This window comes from Xiphophorus maculatus, chromosome 20, assembly GCF_002775205.1.
Source record: "Xiphophorus maculatus strain JP 163 A chromosome 20, X_maculatus-5.0-male, whole genome shotgun sequence".
Lineage (NCBI taxonomy): Eukaryota > Metazoa > Chordata > Actinopteri > Cyprinodontiformes > Poeciliidae > Xiphophorus > Xiphophorus maculatus.
The window spans coordinates 17,961,874-17,978,900 of record NC_036462.1 but is presented as its reverse complement, the minus strand read 5'-3'; the positions used below and the strand labels follow the sequence as shown (position 1 = coordinate 17,978,900).

Sequence of the window (17,027 nt, the reverse complement as noted above, 5' to 3'; positions counted from 1 at the left end):
AGTGTTTGATTTTGCAATGTATACAAGACAGTGGGCTCAAAACAACCCACAAACAATGACTTTGCTGTAGCTTGTAAAACCGTTTTAGGTTCATAGAATCAAACCTGCTCCGAGTCGTCATGGGGAGAGCCTCGGTGCTGCTTACTGTCTTTGGGCTTCTGCTGGCTTTGACTGTGTCACTACCAAACAAGGTACTGTCTTACAACAACAGGAACACAGAATAAACATCTTTATTTAAATATCTTTAGTAGTTACTTTACTCTGTATTGAGACTATTGAAGGATCTTCCTTTCATCTGGAACACACTAAGTGTGTAAAAACATGTTAAATGATTTGCAGTCTGCAATCTAAAGGATGTTTTAAATTTATCTCTTTTTTTGTGCATGATCTGTCTAGGGATCTAATTTCTCATGAGGTCAAAGTCTTCTTGCAATACGAATAAATCCAGCCTGAAGGCCTAGTGTGAGGCTCAATTATTAGTTTGATTCGGACTTAGTTTTGGGTTAGTTCTTCAGAAATATGAAGCTAAAACGAAAATGTAAAAGGGAAACTGAATGGAATATCTAATAAGAAAATAAACATGTACGACAATCGTGTTGTTTTAAATGTTGACATCTAATTCGAGTGTGATATAGAAAATAGATCTGCTGACTTCATGCTTGATAAATTATCTATAGGAACAGAGTGAATAATTAATCATGTGCCCATTGAGACAGTTATTTCCTAAAACACATTGTTTTTCTGATCTTTGGTTCTGTCAACCACTGGGGTCAACGTCTCAACTTGTTTCAAAATCTGTGTTTGCACAGGATGACTGGGACATTTACAGCTTTCACATCAACTCCACTGTGACCAGCCGATATGCCACCACCGTCATCACAAGCCGTGTGGCCAACCGTATGAACGAACCAAAAGAAATTGAATTCCATGTTCAGATTCCCAAGAATGCCTTCATCAGTAGGTTCAGAATGTGAGTGTGGAAAAACACCAAATGCTCAAATCAAACCTTAAAGACACATTAGAAGAAGCAAAATAACCTTTTTTCACCTCATAGTCTGAAACTAAATCTGACAAAACTTAAGTGTTGAATCAGTGAGGATTGCCAAAGTAATGTCTGTTCACTAATATTTATTCACAGAATTTCCTGCTTTCTTCAAAGATTGCAAGATTTGAATCATTTTGAACATCTAGCCCAGATGATTTTATATGTTTGAGATAATCAAAGGCACACATGGATGAGGCAACTCCTCAAACACACAGCTTCCTTGTGCGACTGTTAGAAACATTTATCGCCAAAAAGAATCACCATGGCAAAAATCCCAAGAATTAGTCTATTTAGATTTATTGCTTGCTTGCTGTCAAGCAGCACTCTCTGACAGACACACAAAACTTTTCTATATTGTATACTTGCTGTTATGTATGTGATAAAACAATACATTATTCAATGGCACTATTTTGTGTACTATGCGGAAGAATACCAAATGTGGTATCAGCGCATTGATCTCCTATGTTCTTGGGAAAAATGTTTAATAAACTAAGTCACGTTCCACTGAGGTTCTGTTGAGTTCATATAGTTAAGCTATGAGAAGCTAGCTAACGACCTACAGAGAGAAAGTGAGTAACAAACACCACACGAAAATGTCGGGAGGCGTTGGACAAATGAACATTTTTGAAAACGGCACAGAGGACTGGACAACATATGTGGAGCGAGTTGAACAGTACTGGCTGGCTAACAAAGTAGAGGATGACTTCAGAAAAACATTGACATTCAGTTCTCTGCGTACTCCAGCCGCAAAGAACAGCTATCGGTTTGCCAAGGATGTGTAATGTGGGGAACCCGTGTCATAATACCACCCCTACTACGTAAAAGGGTACTGAATTCACTACATAATGGACATTTGGGTGTGGTTAAGATGAAAAGCCTTGCTAGGAGCTATGTTTGGTGGCCAGGCATAGACTGTGAAATAGAGAACATGGCTAAGTCTTGCACTGGTTGCCAGCAGACACTGCACCAGCCCCAGCCAGCACCTGTACACATGTGGGAGTGGCCATCCACCCCCTGGCACCGCATCCATATAGACTATGCTGAACCATTTATGGACCAAATGTTCCTGATTGTGGTTGATGCTCACTCAAAGTGGCCAGAAATTTTTCCTGTAAAGCATGCAACAACAGCCAGCACAATCAACACCCTTAGGTCACTTTTTGCCCGCACAGGTCTGCCTCAACAGCTTGTCAGTGACAATGGCCGTCAGTTTACTGGAGAGGAGTTCCAGTGTTTTCTTAAGAACAACGGTGTACGACATATCACTTCAGCTCCTTATCACAGTTCAACGAACGGACAAGCTGAACGGTTCATCCAATCATTCAAGAGGTCCATGAAAGCCAGCCGGACAGAGGGGAGACATCTGGAATTGAAAATCGACAACTTCTTACTGGCTTACAGAAACACCGTTCATGCAACAACTGGGCAAACACCTGCAATGCTCTTCATGGGACGAAATTTGAGATCTCGTTTGGATCTGTTGAAACCGGACATTTGGAAGAATGTTGAGGACAAACAGCCTTCCTTGGTGGAAACAAGAAGGAACAAAACCAGATCTTTTGACATTGGACAAAAACTACTCGCCAGGGACTATAGATGCCCAAGTCAGAAATGGCAGTCTGGCACAATTCTGTCAAAGACAGGACCTCTGACATACAACATAAATGTTGGAGACAACTCTGCCTGGCATAGACATGTTGATCAGATTCTAGATGTGGAGATCCACAAAAGTCTAGAGCAACCTGAGGAGACATCTACATCTCGAGATTCAGAAGAGTTCATTTTGCTACATCTTCTGGGGTTCAGAGTTCATGTGAAACCACCAGTGTGCCAACAGCTGAACCTTCCACACAGAGCACCATAGACTTTGGTCAAACAGGTAGACGTTATCCTGAGAGAAATCGCAGAGCACCTCAGAGACTGAATTTGTAGATTACCTGTTCATGTATATAGGAGCAGTTTAAATGTTAAGAGAAATTAACCTGTTTTTGTGTTGCAGATATCTAAATAGTTGTCATGTTTCTGTTTGAGCAAGTTCATTGGATTATAACATTTAGCTAAATATATTTTTGGTTCGTCAAAGCTGGATGGGAGGAATTGTTATGTATGTGATAAAACAATACATTATTCAATGGCACTATTTTGTGTACTACAGTACAGACCAAACGTTTGGACACACCTTCTCATTGAATTTAATGAGAAAGTGTGTCCAAACATGTGGTCTGTACTGTATGTGGAAGAATACCAAATGTGGTATCAGCGCATTGATCTCACTATGTTCTTGGAAAAAATGTTTAATAAACTAAGTCACGTTCCACTAAGGTTCTGTTGAGTTCATATAGTTAAGTTATGAGAAGAAATATAACACTTGCAAAACAAATGTAGGGCAGAGGCTGAGTGAATTCAAACTCTGTGAAACCCCCTGGAACAATGTTTCCTTGTCTTTGGGACCAGTCTTTGTCTCATAGCAGAACATGACCATAGACCACAAAGGCTGCTATATGTATATAACTAGAAATTTGACAATAACAGAAAGGCTGCTATATGTATATAACTAGAAATTTGACAATAACAGAAAGGCTGCTATATGTATATAACTAGAAATTTGACAATAACACTGCAGTAATTGCATATGGATAATGGATAAAAGGAGCACCTGTAATTCTCTAAGGTTTCAATCCTCAACGTGTTGATATGATGTGGTCCAAGAAATTGGTCTTTATCTCAGCTATAAATTGGGTTTACACTTTCATAATCATCCAAAGACTGGCAACAAATTAGGTACAAAGTGGCTTCAGGACCACCAGTTTCTATTTTAGGCCATCAAGAAGCCCTGATGTGAGTCCTATCGATAATTTTGAGTTACTGCTGAAAAATGTGTGTGAACAAGGCAGGCTACACATCTGACTCAGTTTCACCTGGTCTTCCAAGATGAATGGGCCAAAATTACATTAAACTATTGTGAAACTTGTGTTGGAATGCCCAAATTGTTTGACCAAAGTCATACTCGTTAAAAGGCAATTACACCAATTACTGGGGGCATTAATATAGTTTTAAAATTAAAGAAAGTAAAAACCTCTACCAAAAATTTATTTTTATGTAAATTTTCTGCGCTTCTAACAATAATAATGCTTTTAATTCTCATTGACCTCAATAAGAAATTTGTGTTCTCAACTATGAATATTTACAATCATAGTAAAATGAGTATTCAAGCTACTTTTCAACAATGGTTTGTGTTGTAGGATGATGGATGGTCAAGTGTATGATGGAGTTGTGAAAACTAAGGAGCAAGCTCAGGAGCAGTACACTAGAGCTGTGTCCCGTGGCGAAAGCGCTGGGATTGTCCGGTAAAAGTGTTTATTTATTTACTTGCAGGTCCTACATAAGATGTGCTGGAATTTATATTGTATTTTATATTCAGTACAGCATGAATAACTTAACGTGATGATAAATCGAATGGTAATGTCTGTGTTTCAGCTCTGTTGGAAGAACCATGGAGGAATTTAAAACCTCTGTAACTGTGGCGGCCCACAAAAAGGTCACCTTTGAACTCACCTATGAGGAGCTGCTGAAGCGAACCCACGGCAAATACGAGCTGCAGATCTATGCTCGACCCATGAAGCCTGTCGAAGACTTCAAGGTTTGTTGAGCGACCATTAAGAGGATGCTAGCTGACAGGTTTCTACATTAAATGTTTCTAACCACTTTGTTTTGTTTTCTAACTACAAGGCTGATGTGCACATTCACGAGAAAGCCGGCATCAGTTTTGTTGATGTGAAAGGAGGGCTGAGCACCAAAGCCTTGGCTAATGCTATCACTAAAACACATGCAGATAAACAGGTACAGCTGGTTCTAATGGTTGCATAAAAGTCATCTCACAAAGTAACCTCTCCCAAACACTACATGGTATAATCTGGCTTGCTTTTGCAGGCATGGGTACATTTCTATCCAACAGTGGACCAACAAAAAAATTGTGACAGCTGTGGAGAAGAAGGGATGAATGGAGATCTGGTTATAGCTTACGATGTCAACAGAGACAATGGATTTGGAGACATTAAGGTACATATTGATTTGTTGGCAACATGTTTTTGGAAATTATTTCTTGAATGAGAGAGGAAGTCATGGTACTTGAATCAGTGCATAATCTCTCTAGCTAGTTGCAGTCTATCCAAGGTCTTGAAGGATTTTCCCCAATAGTGAGATGCTGTCTTACCATGACTGTGTAACCTAAAATAGAGGACTTTAAGATATTTTATCCCTTTCACTGGTACATGTTTTATTAATCCTGGGTCTTACTTTCCCCAGACTTCTGATGGGTACTTTATCCATCACTTTGCTCCATCAAGTCTTCCACGAATACCAAAGAATGTTGTCTTTGTTATCGATCGAAGTGGCTCAATGCGTGGCAGAAAAATTACACAGGTGATGTATTTATAATTTAGAGCAGGTAAAGTGTTTTGTATTAATCTTTATTTTGCATTACCACTTAAACTCAACTTGAAAACTGACATGAAGCACAGTTAGCATGATGTCTCTGTCAAGGTGTCTTACTAAATCTAAATGTAAACCTGAAGCTTTGTATCTTCACAGACCCGAACTGCTTTACTCCGTATTTTGAATGACCTGGCAGAAGATGACTTCTTTGGTCTCATCAGTTTTGACAGGGAAATAATTCACTTTAAACGGGAACTCGTTCAAGCCACTGCTCTAAATCTGGAGGGAGCGAGAGGGTTTGTGAGGAATATTGAAGACAGAGGAAGTGAGATGAATTTATTCACTAAACTGAAAACATTGCAGCAGGATGGAAGTGAAATACTTCACTGCGTTTCTCTTTCAGGTACAGACATCAACGCAGCAGTGTTGGAAGGAGCCCATATCCTGAATGAACATCCCAGAGAAGGCTCAGCTTCCATCCTTATACTTCTCACAGATGGAGACCCAACATCAGGTTAAGGACATTTCCTGCCATAGCATCCATTCTTTAGAGCTGCTTTAAGCAACTGATTAAATAACCAAAATGACAGTAAACTATGAAAATATGGGCCTCAAAAAAGTTTCCGAGAAAATAAAAATGTTTCCTGTTTTTTTCCACTATTTTTGTGATAAAGGAATTTCATTGCACTGTTTGTCTCTTTATGTTGTCTGCTGTGTATCAAATTGTGGTGTGTTGTTGCAGGAGTGACAAATTTTGACACAATACAGTCCAACGTAAAACAGGCGATTGCAGGAAAGTTTCCTCTCTACTGTCTTGGTTTTGGATTTGACGTTAAGTTTGAGTTCTTGGAGAAAATGTCGCTGCAGAACAACGGTGTAGCAAGACGGATTTATGAAGACTCTGATGCTGACTTGCAGCTTAAGGTAGATTGAACTGTGTTTCTTGTTTCATTAACTTTTTCTCAACTTTTCTGCCAAAACAAACAGTTGCCTGTATTAAGCCTTCATATGTATTGACAGGGTTTCTATGATGAAGTGGCCACTCCTCTCCTAACAGATATCACAATGATCTATGTCGGTGGAACCAATCTAACCAAGACTAACTTCAGTCAGTATTATAACGGCTCTGAGATCGTGGTGGCCGGTGAGATCATTGACAACAATGTAGAAATCTTCACTCCTCAAGTTGTGGCCATTTCAGTAAGATTTATTTGTGCAACTTAAAACAATAAAATTTAAGTAAGAAAATGATGATCTTACATTTTTTTCTGGTTTTGACAGAGCAAACAAAAAGTAACATTTTCTAACACAAACGGCTCTGTGGATTCTTCGGTCAGTGATGGACTTCTTCAGAGAGTTTGGGCCTACCTCACAGTTAAACAGCTTTTAGAGAAAGAGTAAGTGCTATATGTGATACCTTCTCTTCATTATGCTTTGAAGTTTAATATTCATTATTGTATCAGTTTAGAGAATTTAACAATTTTGCATCCCATACAAAATTGTCAGGACTAGCCGTGTTTCCAAATCTTGAATTCTTTAATGTAACTGAAAGCAAATTATTGATATACTTTGATGCACTTAAAGGTAAATGTGAGACGGATGTCTTTGAGGGTTAATTCTTTATATTGTTACATTTGTTATTTATTCTAGGACAAGTAGAAGATGATGGATGATTGAATGATTACCCATCATCCAGTTATGATAATGGATAATGGGTGGATAAGAAAGATGGACGCAGCTGTTATTACAGCTGATCACAGTTAATTTTTTGGATCTTTTAGAAACTTTGGTCATGTTTTTTATTATTATTATGGTCACCTTATCCAAGGATAGCATGTTTATTGACCCGTTTGTAAGGACTGCACATTAATAAATTATTGTTATACACAGGCTTTTATTATCTGGACCTGAGAAAGAAAAGGTGAATAAAGAGGCTTTGGAGTTGTCCCTGACGTACGGCTTTGTCACCCCGCTCACATCTATGGTGGTCACCAAGCCTGAGGGGGAGAGCTCAGAAACTCATCACAAACCAAAGGAGAGGGAAGAACCACTGCCTCAGAGTTATCACAGGTCTCCAATGAGAAGCTATGATCAGCGTCGGAGATTTATCAAGTCGTTTTCGGGACGATCTGCCTCATTAAGTAAGCAGCAAAAATATCAGACCCAAATCAATAATTTTAAAATCAAATCAGTAGAGCTCATCATCTATTATGCATTGATTTTATACCTAAAACATTTGAAACATATCTAAAATACTTTTGCTGTCATTAAATCGGACATTTTGCAATTGCTAATAATTTATGGTAATCTGGACGGAGTTAAGATGTAGTATGATTTACTGTCAGATAACGATGAAGGACGTAGGAGTTTGTCTTGCAATTGGTGGGTTGCCGGTTTGACCTTCACCCTGTCCGTCTCTGTCATTGTGTCCTTGGGCAAGACACTTCAACCAACTTGCCTGCTGGTGGTGGACAGAAGGACCAATGGTGGCAGTGTAATGTAATTTTTTAGGCCCGAGCAGCAAGGCGCTGCGAAGGCCTATTGTTTCCATACTGTTTCTTCTTATTTTTACGATTCTCTCTCCGAAAGAAGGGGCTTTTTGGGGGCTTTATCATATTCAAAAAATCACCAAACTTGGCGGACGCATACAGCCTGTTTAAAATTAATGTATTTTAAGGTCGTCGCAAAAATTGCAAAAGATACGGCTCAACGGCGCCACCTGTCAACTTTCAAAAGACCCTCTGCTATTCCCTTACTTCATTGTAGAGACATGAAATTTGGTACACTTGTAGAGCTCACCAAGATGCTCAGAAATTACAATTAATGTCATAGCGCAAGTATCACAGGAAGTTGGCCACTTTGGATCAAATCCGTAATTTTCTTTTTTTTATAGACGTCGTATCTGATCGAACTCCTCCTACAGTTTTTCACATACAGACTTGAGAATCACTCAGCAGACACTTGAGGGATCAATGGTCAAAAGTTATCAGAGGATTTCTCGTACATCAAAGCATGTGGGCGTGGCTTAGTGTCAAACTTTGACTATTCGCCAGGAAACATCAAGGTCCAATAACTTATACATACAAGATCACAGCTGCATCAGACTTCATATGTCTCACTGCAGACTAGTCCTGATCACATTGTCATGTTCAATTGATGACATCACCTTAGCCACGCCCATTTCAAACAGGAAGTCACCTGGTTTTTCTGCAGTATGTCTGACATTTTCTCTGTTATTTATATGGGTTTAATCATATGTAAACTGACTTAAAATGATAAGATGATTAACTCTGCCAATGCTCGCTGCTGGCTGAACCGTGTGGGTGTGGCCAAATGGCAAATATCAGTCCCTCGCCATATTCATGCCATTGTCTTTAAATCACACATGGATGATCCGATTGGCACCAAACTCGATATGTAAGACCTTTGTTCACCTCTAAAGAGCCCAACAGCATTGAAATGTAATTTGACTCCACTGAGCCCCCTAAGTTAATATATCCGCTGCATCTCCTTGCTACATCGAACGATCTGCACCAGAGTTTTTGTGAGTCATCGGGGAGCGTTGCCGAACACATTCATGTGTATCGCCTGATGGACTGGTGGGAAAATTCGTGACGGCTTCTGCGGTGGCGAGCAGGTGGCGGTACTGGAAACCCCGCGGTGGCCATTAGGCCGGAGCGGCGCTGAACTGCGAGGGCCGTATGAGGCTGCTCGCAGCTTTAATTTTCTTTCTTCTTCTTAGGGCCTCGGACAGGGACACCGTTTGAATGGAAACCGTTTGTATGTAAGCTCCTCCTCTTTTTTTTACCCTTATAGTATCATCAGTATGACTTTGCTGATTTAATTAATTTATAATTACAAATTGAAAGTATGTCCCCACAGTATAGAAAACATTGTTTTAAGTATGTGATATGTTATTAAACATAGGTTTTCATTGAGTTACTGTTACTTTAAACAGAAAGTTTTACAAAGCAAAATTAAACCACTGAGTTACAGTCTAAAAGAGCATTTCTCCTTAACTTTTACCAATTCCCCTGAAATGATTTAAAAATTTGACAGCCTGATATCATTTGAGGAAAAACATATACAGTTATTTATTCTGTGATTTAATAGTTTTGGAAATCCTAACTAACCTAAAACATTAGATGTTTTATCTGATTTAAAACGTCAGTCAGTTTACCCATTTGATTTTGACAATTTTTATCATTAAGTCAATGATACGTACTCTTACGCTGCTTACAAAACCTGGCCCTCTCAATATAATTCTCCTCATTAATCACTAAGAAGTGTGTAAGATTTTTTCTTTTTTTCTCACTGAGACTATTCATTTGTGAAGTGAACAGAGATTTTATTTCTACAGAGTCAACAGAGGTTCATATTACTTTTATTTTCTTTGCTGTATCTTCAATGTTCATAAAATATATAGAAAATATTCTAGTTCTCTTTACACTGAAGCTTTATTAGACCAGAACAGCTGAATAACTTTATGAACATTTGGTTCACAGATGATGGTTTTCCTACAAGACGTTACAGTTACCCTCCACTTGGTAAAGTACATCTACTCTTTTTACAATTATTTTTGACATTATTTTCTTTTCTTACTTTAGTTTTTAAAAGAAAACATTTTATAACAATGCACAGTAACAATTTAGCAAGTTAATATATTTTTTTTACTGCTGGCTTTCTGCAGCAGAAATATAATCTAGAAACAATTTTAAGCTGTAAAACTTAAACTAAAAACAATGTAAATAAAGAGCAGAGAAGAAGGAGAAAAAGTGAGGGGGTGAAAATATTCAAACACTGAAAGGACTAGAATACAGCATCAATCCTGTCTTGAAAAGATGGACATTAATTAATCTGCTGCTATTTACAGAATGTCAGGTGCACGCATGTGTGTGTATTTGTGTGTGTGTGTGTGTGTGTGTGTGTGTGTGTGTGCGTGTGTGTGTGTGTGTGAGGGGGAAGGAGGGTCTTAGATTATGCTTACAGAAAATTCACATGTAAAAACCAAGTATCAGACCGGAAGTGAGACGCCACATGTATGCATGTGAATTTGGAATGTTTCGTGGTAAAAAAATTGATAAATCATAAATAAACCTGTCATTCCCACGATTTAAATAATTCATAATTACAATTTGAAAGTATGTCCCCACATTATAGAAAACATTGTTTTAAGTATGTGATATGTTATTAAACATAGGTTTTCATTGAGTTACTGTTACTTTAAACAGAAAGTTTTACAAAAGCAAAATTAAACCACTGAGTTACAGTTTAAAAGAGCATTTCTCCTTAACCTATACCAATTCCCCTGAAATGATTTCTAAATTTAACAGCCTGATATCATTTGAAAAAAAATATACAATTATTTATTCTGTGATTTAATAGTTTTGGAAATCCTAACTAACCTAAAACATTAGATGTTTTATCTGATTTAAAACATCAGTGAGTTTACCCATTTGATTTTGACAATTTTTATCATTAAGTCAATGATACGTACTCTTACGCTGCTTACAAAACCTGGCCCTCTCAATATAATTCTCCTCATTAATCACTAAGAAGTGTGTAAGATTTTTTCTTTTTTTCTCACTGAGACTATTCATTTGTGAAGTGAACAGAGATTTTATTTCTACAGAGTCAACAGAGGTTCATATTACTTTTATTTTCTTTGCTGTATCTTCAATGTTCATAAAATATATAGAAAATATTCTAGTTCTCTTTACACTGAAGCTTTATTAGACCAGAACAGCTGAATAACTTTATGAACATTTGGTTCACAGATGATGGTTTTCCTACAAGACGTTACAGTTACCCTCCACTTGGTAAAGTACATCTACTCTTTTTACAATTATTTTTGACATTATTTTCTTTTCTTACTTTAGTTTTTAAAAGAAAACATTTTATAACAATGCACAGTAACAATTTAGCAAGTTAATATATTTTTTTTACTGCTGGCTTTCTGCAGCAGAAATATAATCTAGAAACTGTTTTAAGCTGTAAAACTTAAACTAAAGACAATGTAAATAAAGAGCAGAGAAGAAGGAGAAAAAGTGAGGGGGTGAAAATATTCAAACACTGAAAGGACTAGAATACAGCATCAATCCTGTCTTGAAAAGATGGACATTAATTAATCTGCTGCTATTTACAGAATGTCAGGTGTGTGTGTGTGTGTGGGGGGGGGGGGGGGGGGTGAGGGGGAAGGAGGATCTTAGATTATGCTGACAGAAAATTCACATGTAAAAACCAAGTATCAGACCGGAAGTGACACGCCACATGTATGCATGTGGATTTGGAATGTTTCGTGGCAAGAAATTGATAAATAAAAAATAAACCTGTCATTCCCACGATTTTGATAATTCATAATTACAAATTAAAAGTATGTTCCCACATTATAGAAAACATTGTTTTAAGTATGTGATATGTTATTAAACATAGGTTTTCATTGAGTTACTGTTACTTTAAACAGAAAGTTTTTAAAAGCAAAACTAAACCACTGAGTTACAGTTTAAAAGAGCATTTCTCCTTAACCTATACCAATTCCCCTGAACTAATTTATAAATTTGACAGCCTGATATCATTTGAGGAAAAAAAATATACATTTATTTATTCTTTGAATTAACAATTTATTCCAAATCCACATGTATGCATGTGGATTTGGAATGTTTTGTGGCAAGAAATTGATAAATAAAAAATAAACCTGTCATTCCCACGTTTCACATGTGAATGGAATAGATGAACAATAATACCTTATCACATAATAGATCATCACCGGACCTAAAACTATGATCTACAGCAGTCCAATGTAAATACAGCTGCATGTTTAAGGGTACTGTCGTGCTGGTTTTCTACCAGGATTCCTTTTGTTTTAGTCCTGTAGTCTTTCCTCGCTGATAAATAATTTAGAGACATGTCTTAGCTGCTGTATACTAATTTTTGTGCACGTCATTGTGTGCTTGCAGCAGTTTGTATGTATGTATATTCTAAGTTTTCTTTCACATCAAAAACACTGAATTAAGCAAAAATAAAATGGAACAAAAGGCTTAAAAGTTAAAAGTTTACTACTAATAAAAAAATTTATTTTGATGATATTCAGACGTTGCAGGTTGTCACTTACTGTCTCTAAACACCTAGATATTTATTCATACTAAGGAGAAATGTTGTGTTTTTGTGTTGCTGTGCTATTTTATAATATTTTAGTTTATTTTAAATATTATTTAATGATATGCTGTGTTCTAGACAAGTCTGTGATTATTTTTTGTTGTAAATTGTGTGTTGTGTGACTAAACTAAATATGGATTGAATAGTGAATAGGAAATTTGCAAACATGAATCTTTTGATATTTAGGATGTTTCTGGAAATAATAATAAATGTTTTTTTAATATCTCACCACCTGTCATTTTCTTGTTAGCTCCTGTTTCTCACAGATTTTTGATGAAAACTGTGAATGACACTTATCCACTCTGCTTTGACATTGTTGGAGCTGTAATTGTTAAACTTCTTCATCATCCTGGCACAGGTCCGTATCAATACTTATTCATCTCTTCCAACTGGGAGATAGAAAAAGAAATGCTTGATAAAACCAGATGTTTTTTTTACCTGGATAGACCAATCCAAAAAGCTTTACTTTAGCATTTATAAATGCTAAAGTAGTTAGGAAGGTATTTTGTTAGTTAGGTTTTCCAACCTTTACAAGAAAATGGCATTTAAGGTATCATTTGGTGCATCTTTAAAACAAAAATCTGACTTTTCATGAAGAACTGCAGTGTGAAAGTAGCTAAACAGATTCTGAGTTTCCTCTGTCTCATGTTTTAATTTAAGTAATAACATAGAGATGAGCTGCCTCTTTTCTCTTTAGAGCTTTACATAAATGGTGTGTTGGACTCAATAAAAAATGGTGGCTTCAAAGAGATCGTCATCCACGTCGGCGCTGACTTCCATATCAAGGTGGAACCAGAGAGAATCAGCCTTCAGCAGGGACAAAATATAACTCACTACACAAGAGCAGAAAACGTCACAGCTGGAAGGTGACTTTGCATTTAAAAATTCAATATTGTTACTGATCCCCAAAATACATTCTTATGTGAAGAGGCTTTTATCAAGCAGATTCAAAGATGCAGAATGTATATGTGATTAGTAGAGAAAAAATAGTAAATAAATACTGTATGTCCAATAATGTAATCTGAAAGTTGCTCTTGAGGCTGGTCTATAGTTTCACAATTTGACACATTAGAGCCGTCAAACAAACGTTAAAGCATTTTATACGAATTTTGTGTGAAAGTCCAATACAAAGTACCAAATAACTGTAAAAGTGGACATAAAATGCTACAAGTTGTTTTTTTTAAATAAATGAAGATCTAATTAGGCAATCAGGCCCTTATTCATCTTCACACTTATATTTTAGTGCAACCAATTGCCCTCAAAATCCATTTCTTGCCTGTTTTCCTAGATTTACAGTGAACAGGATTAAAAAGCAAACAGAAGTTACAGATGGTGACATGCGTTTGGTCATCTTAGTCCATGAGAAGCATGGGAGGAAATTCCTTTGGCCTGTATTAAGAAAGCTGCCATCTGCTGGCGACACTGAAGGACTTTTAGGTGAGAGACATTTCTGTTTTAGTTTATCCATTTGTCTTACTTGAAGCTTTTTTTGAATTTGCTTAAGTACCATTTAGGCAGTGCACACTGTTGGCTGTGGACGTTTTGTTTTGTAAATGTTTTCTTGTTGGTTTTTGTGTACAGCTTTAAATCATGTGCAGTATGAAGAGGTACATCAAGATGCTCACACTAAAGTGAAGACAGCAAAAGGAGAGACTGATGCTCAGCGGTACTTTTTGCCTTTTGATTAACACATTTTTGCAGGAGAAAAATACAGCAGTATAAAGATCTTTTTCCTCTTTTTTCAGTTCCACAGCTGTTGACCTCAGGATTAGGAGACCCGTAGAAGTCGGCTGTTGTCTTATTCCTGCTGACTTTGTCCTGCCAAGACCTTTGACTGATTTTCTTGTTGCACATGTTTAACTGAAAGTCATGATAATTAAATCAGAAAAATTGCAAGTTACAACTTAATCCAAAAATACAAGTCAAGGTAGGTTTAATTTACCATGTTAAAATGCACAGAACAAAGCAGAATTGATACAAAATTACAATTAACAATTAGTCTGAAAAATTATTTATTTTGTAATTAAGAAGTTATCACATATTTCAAATACATATTTTGTAACGATCAAAAATAGGATTCATTTGCAGTCGAATAAATTCTTAAGGATCATATTTTTTCAACATCGCACCATGGTTTAGTGATCAACGATTACTTAGAGAAAGAAATGATGGCCAAAATACAACAAAAACACTACTTGAGCAAATATTTTATGGCTAGAGATGAGCATACAAAATATTAATTAAGCTTCTGACAGGGTGAGCTTTAATTAATAACTTACGGTCTCTGTAAAGTTTAGAGACAGCATAATTTTGAGGTATAATGTCTAAGGCAAACATCCGCCAAGTTTGGAAGAACAAGGACAGTTCAGGAGGGATAATAAAAGGAAAACTTTGTTATGTCCTCAATTTCTTACAAGAAAAAACTGCTTTGTCATAAGAATCAAAACTATTTTGATCTAGAACTTGTATGTGTCATGTTTTTTTTAACCTATTATTCTTATAGTTCTACAGTTCAATGGTTTGCTCAGCTGACAGAGAATCTAAACACAGATGTTGTCTGTCCTGAATACTGTTCTGTGAATAAGGGAAAGCATTTATTAGTTTTTATAGCTCTAGTCATTAAATGGTTTCCCATGTTTGAGAGCATCAGAATCAAACTGGACATTAGGCTCCAAAATGAAATCCTTGAGTGATGCTGAGCACATCAAGGCATGGGAGAGAAACAAGTCAAAGGTTGGCAGGAGCAAAAGCTAGACCACAAAACATCTGGAGCACAAATATAAAAACACAACCATACTGAACTGGTTGTTTTCAGTATGGTTGATTCACTGATTGGATCAGTGCCATTCAATCTGCCACTGACTGGATGAGGAGAATGTCTTCATAGATTAATTTTCAGGTCTTTTACTTGCTTCTGAGTTTAAGAGGCCAGCTGTGCTCCCTGAGGTTGCAGCTTCCTGGAGAGAAAAATGTCATCCAGCCTGATGAGCCAATCACAGATGGACTTTTGTAAGAATGTGGCTGTATGTGTGCATTAGACTACCAATAAAAGAACAGAATCAATAAATTAATTTTCAGGTCTTTTACTTGCTTCTGAGTTTAAGAGGTCAAACATAGTTTTTTTTATGTCAAAAAAAACATAACTTTCAAAATCAGTTTGAATCAGTTCATTGTCAATAGCAGAGAATTACTGGATAACTGCTTTGTACCAAAAATTGAACTTGTCTTTAAAAACAGGATCACAGAAATTCATTGCACATTGCCTTTTGACAATTGTACAGTTAGAAAAGGATTAATAGGTCATGCTGACTATCAAATTCTGCTCTTGTGAGCTGCTACACAATAAAAATATGATTATTCATATCTAAAGGACACGTTGGCTAAAACAAAAGAGCTTCTCATTGAAACACTTGAGGGCAATAAAGACTGATATTTGAATGACTTATGGAAGCAGCAAAATGTCCAAGAGTCCTGCATTGTTGGGGTAACAAAAAAAAACAGTGCAAAGTAGGTGTTAGGTCATATCTAGTGTCTGCATGCACTACAAAAACAAAACACACACATAAAAAATAATAAATAGTGTTAATATTCTGAAAGATTACTTATTGGTAAATTATGATGTAAAGATATAAGTCTTTAAGACTCAAATTAAAGACTTTACTAATAAATGAATCCTTAAAAGAAGCCAGACTAACAAAACTAAACCGAGACAATCTATTAAGGTAAATAATTGAAATAATTGTTAAAGTGTGCTGAGATGTCGAAAAATCACCTTATGGTTTTTGTTGTTTGACAAATGCTGATAAATAAAAAATAGTTCTAGTCAGAGGGTTAGGCTCAGGTGGATTTTGGGCCTAATCAAAACAGATGTATTTCACAAAACTGCAATGGAAAAACTTTTTTGCATCACACAAGTCACATGATCAACAGTAGAATGTTACTACTGGCGAAAACGACAAAGAAGTCGACGGGAAGTAGTAAGCAGATAATGTTGTTTTTTTGGACAATGAGCAATGTTATTGCATCACACAGTTCATAAAAAGTTGTGTTTTATTTGAACATTTTGAATTCATAACTCTTGTGTAAAATCACCGACTACAGAATCTCCTAAATGCTGCTTTCATAGCCGCTCCAGAGTATAAGAGGCTTTTAACTCCAACACCTGAGTAAGACGCCAACGTCTTCTCTGGCGCTAGAGCCATGGCTGAATTATGAACATATTTCATTTAACTGTTTACATCTGTTGCTACAATAATGATGATATAATAATATCGCGTGAACAAGTTTTTTCACATATGATTTTAAGCTAATTTCTTTAATGGAGACATTGCAGTTGCAAAATTTTATTTTTTTAACATCAGCAGAAAGTAGACAAAAAATACTGTACATTTGT

The 17,027-nt window shown here is 36.5% G+C and overlaps 1 protein-coding gene across 2 annotated transcripts; it reads left to right on the top strand.

Moving 5' to 3' along the window:
* The first annotated feature begins 9 nt into the window (after positions 1–9).
* Positions 10–15,715, top strand: LOC102235501 (inter-alpha-trypsin inhibitor heavy chain H3-like). 2 transcript variants are annotated; one of them, XM_023324528.1, is made up of 21 exons: positions 11–191; positions 810–970; positions 4,288–4,392; positions 4,523–4,685; positions 4,775–4,885; positions 4,976–5,104; positions 5,351–5,467; positions 5,636–5,804; positions 5,883–5,993; positions 6,222–6,403; positions 6,500–6,679; positions 6,761–6,876; positions 7,370–7,620; positions 9,222–9,263; positions 9,985–10,026; positions 11,257–11,298; positions 12,885–12,992; positions 13,332–13,500; positions 13,923–14,071; positions 14,216–14,300; positions 14,380–15,715. In XM_023324528.1, the coding sequence occupies exons 1-21, from the start codon at positions 120–122 to the stop codon at positions 14,492–14,494; spliced, it is 2,619 nt and encodes an 872-aa protein (XP_023180296.1). In that variant the 5' UTR covers positions 11–119; the 3' UTR covers positions 14,495–15,715. The 2 variants fall into 2 exon arrangements, with proteins under 2 accessions (XP_023180297.1, XP_023180296.1); XM_023324529.1 differs by lacking the exon at positions 11,257–11,298 and having other exon boundaries at positions 10–191.
* Positions 15,716–17,027: the final 1,312 nt, after the last annotated feature.

Bases quoted from the DNA above. Each gene is read 5' to 3' on its own strand.
- LOC102235501 (XM_023324528.1), top strand. From the start codon at position 120: ATGGGGAGAGCCTCGGTGCTGCTTACTGTCTTTGGGCTTCTGCTGGCT. The intron at 971-4,287 runs GTGAGTGTGGAA...TTTGTGTTGTAG, and splicing joins TTCATCAGTAGGTTCAGAAT to GATGATGGATGGTCAAGTGT. The intron at 4,393-4,522 runs GTAAAAGTGTTT...TCTGTGTTTCAG, and splicing joins GAAAGCGCTGGGATTGTCCG to CTCTGTTGGAAGAACCATGG.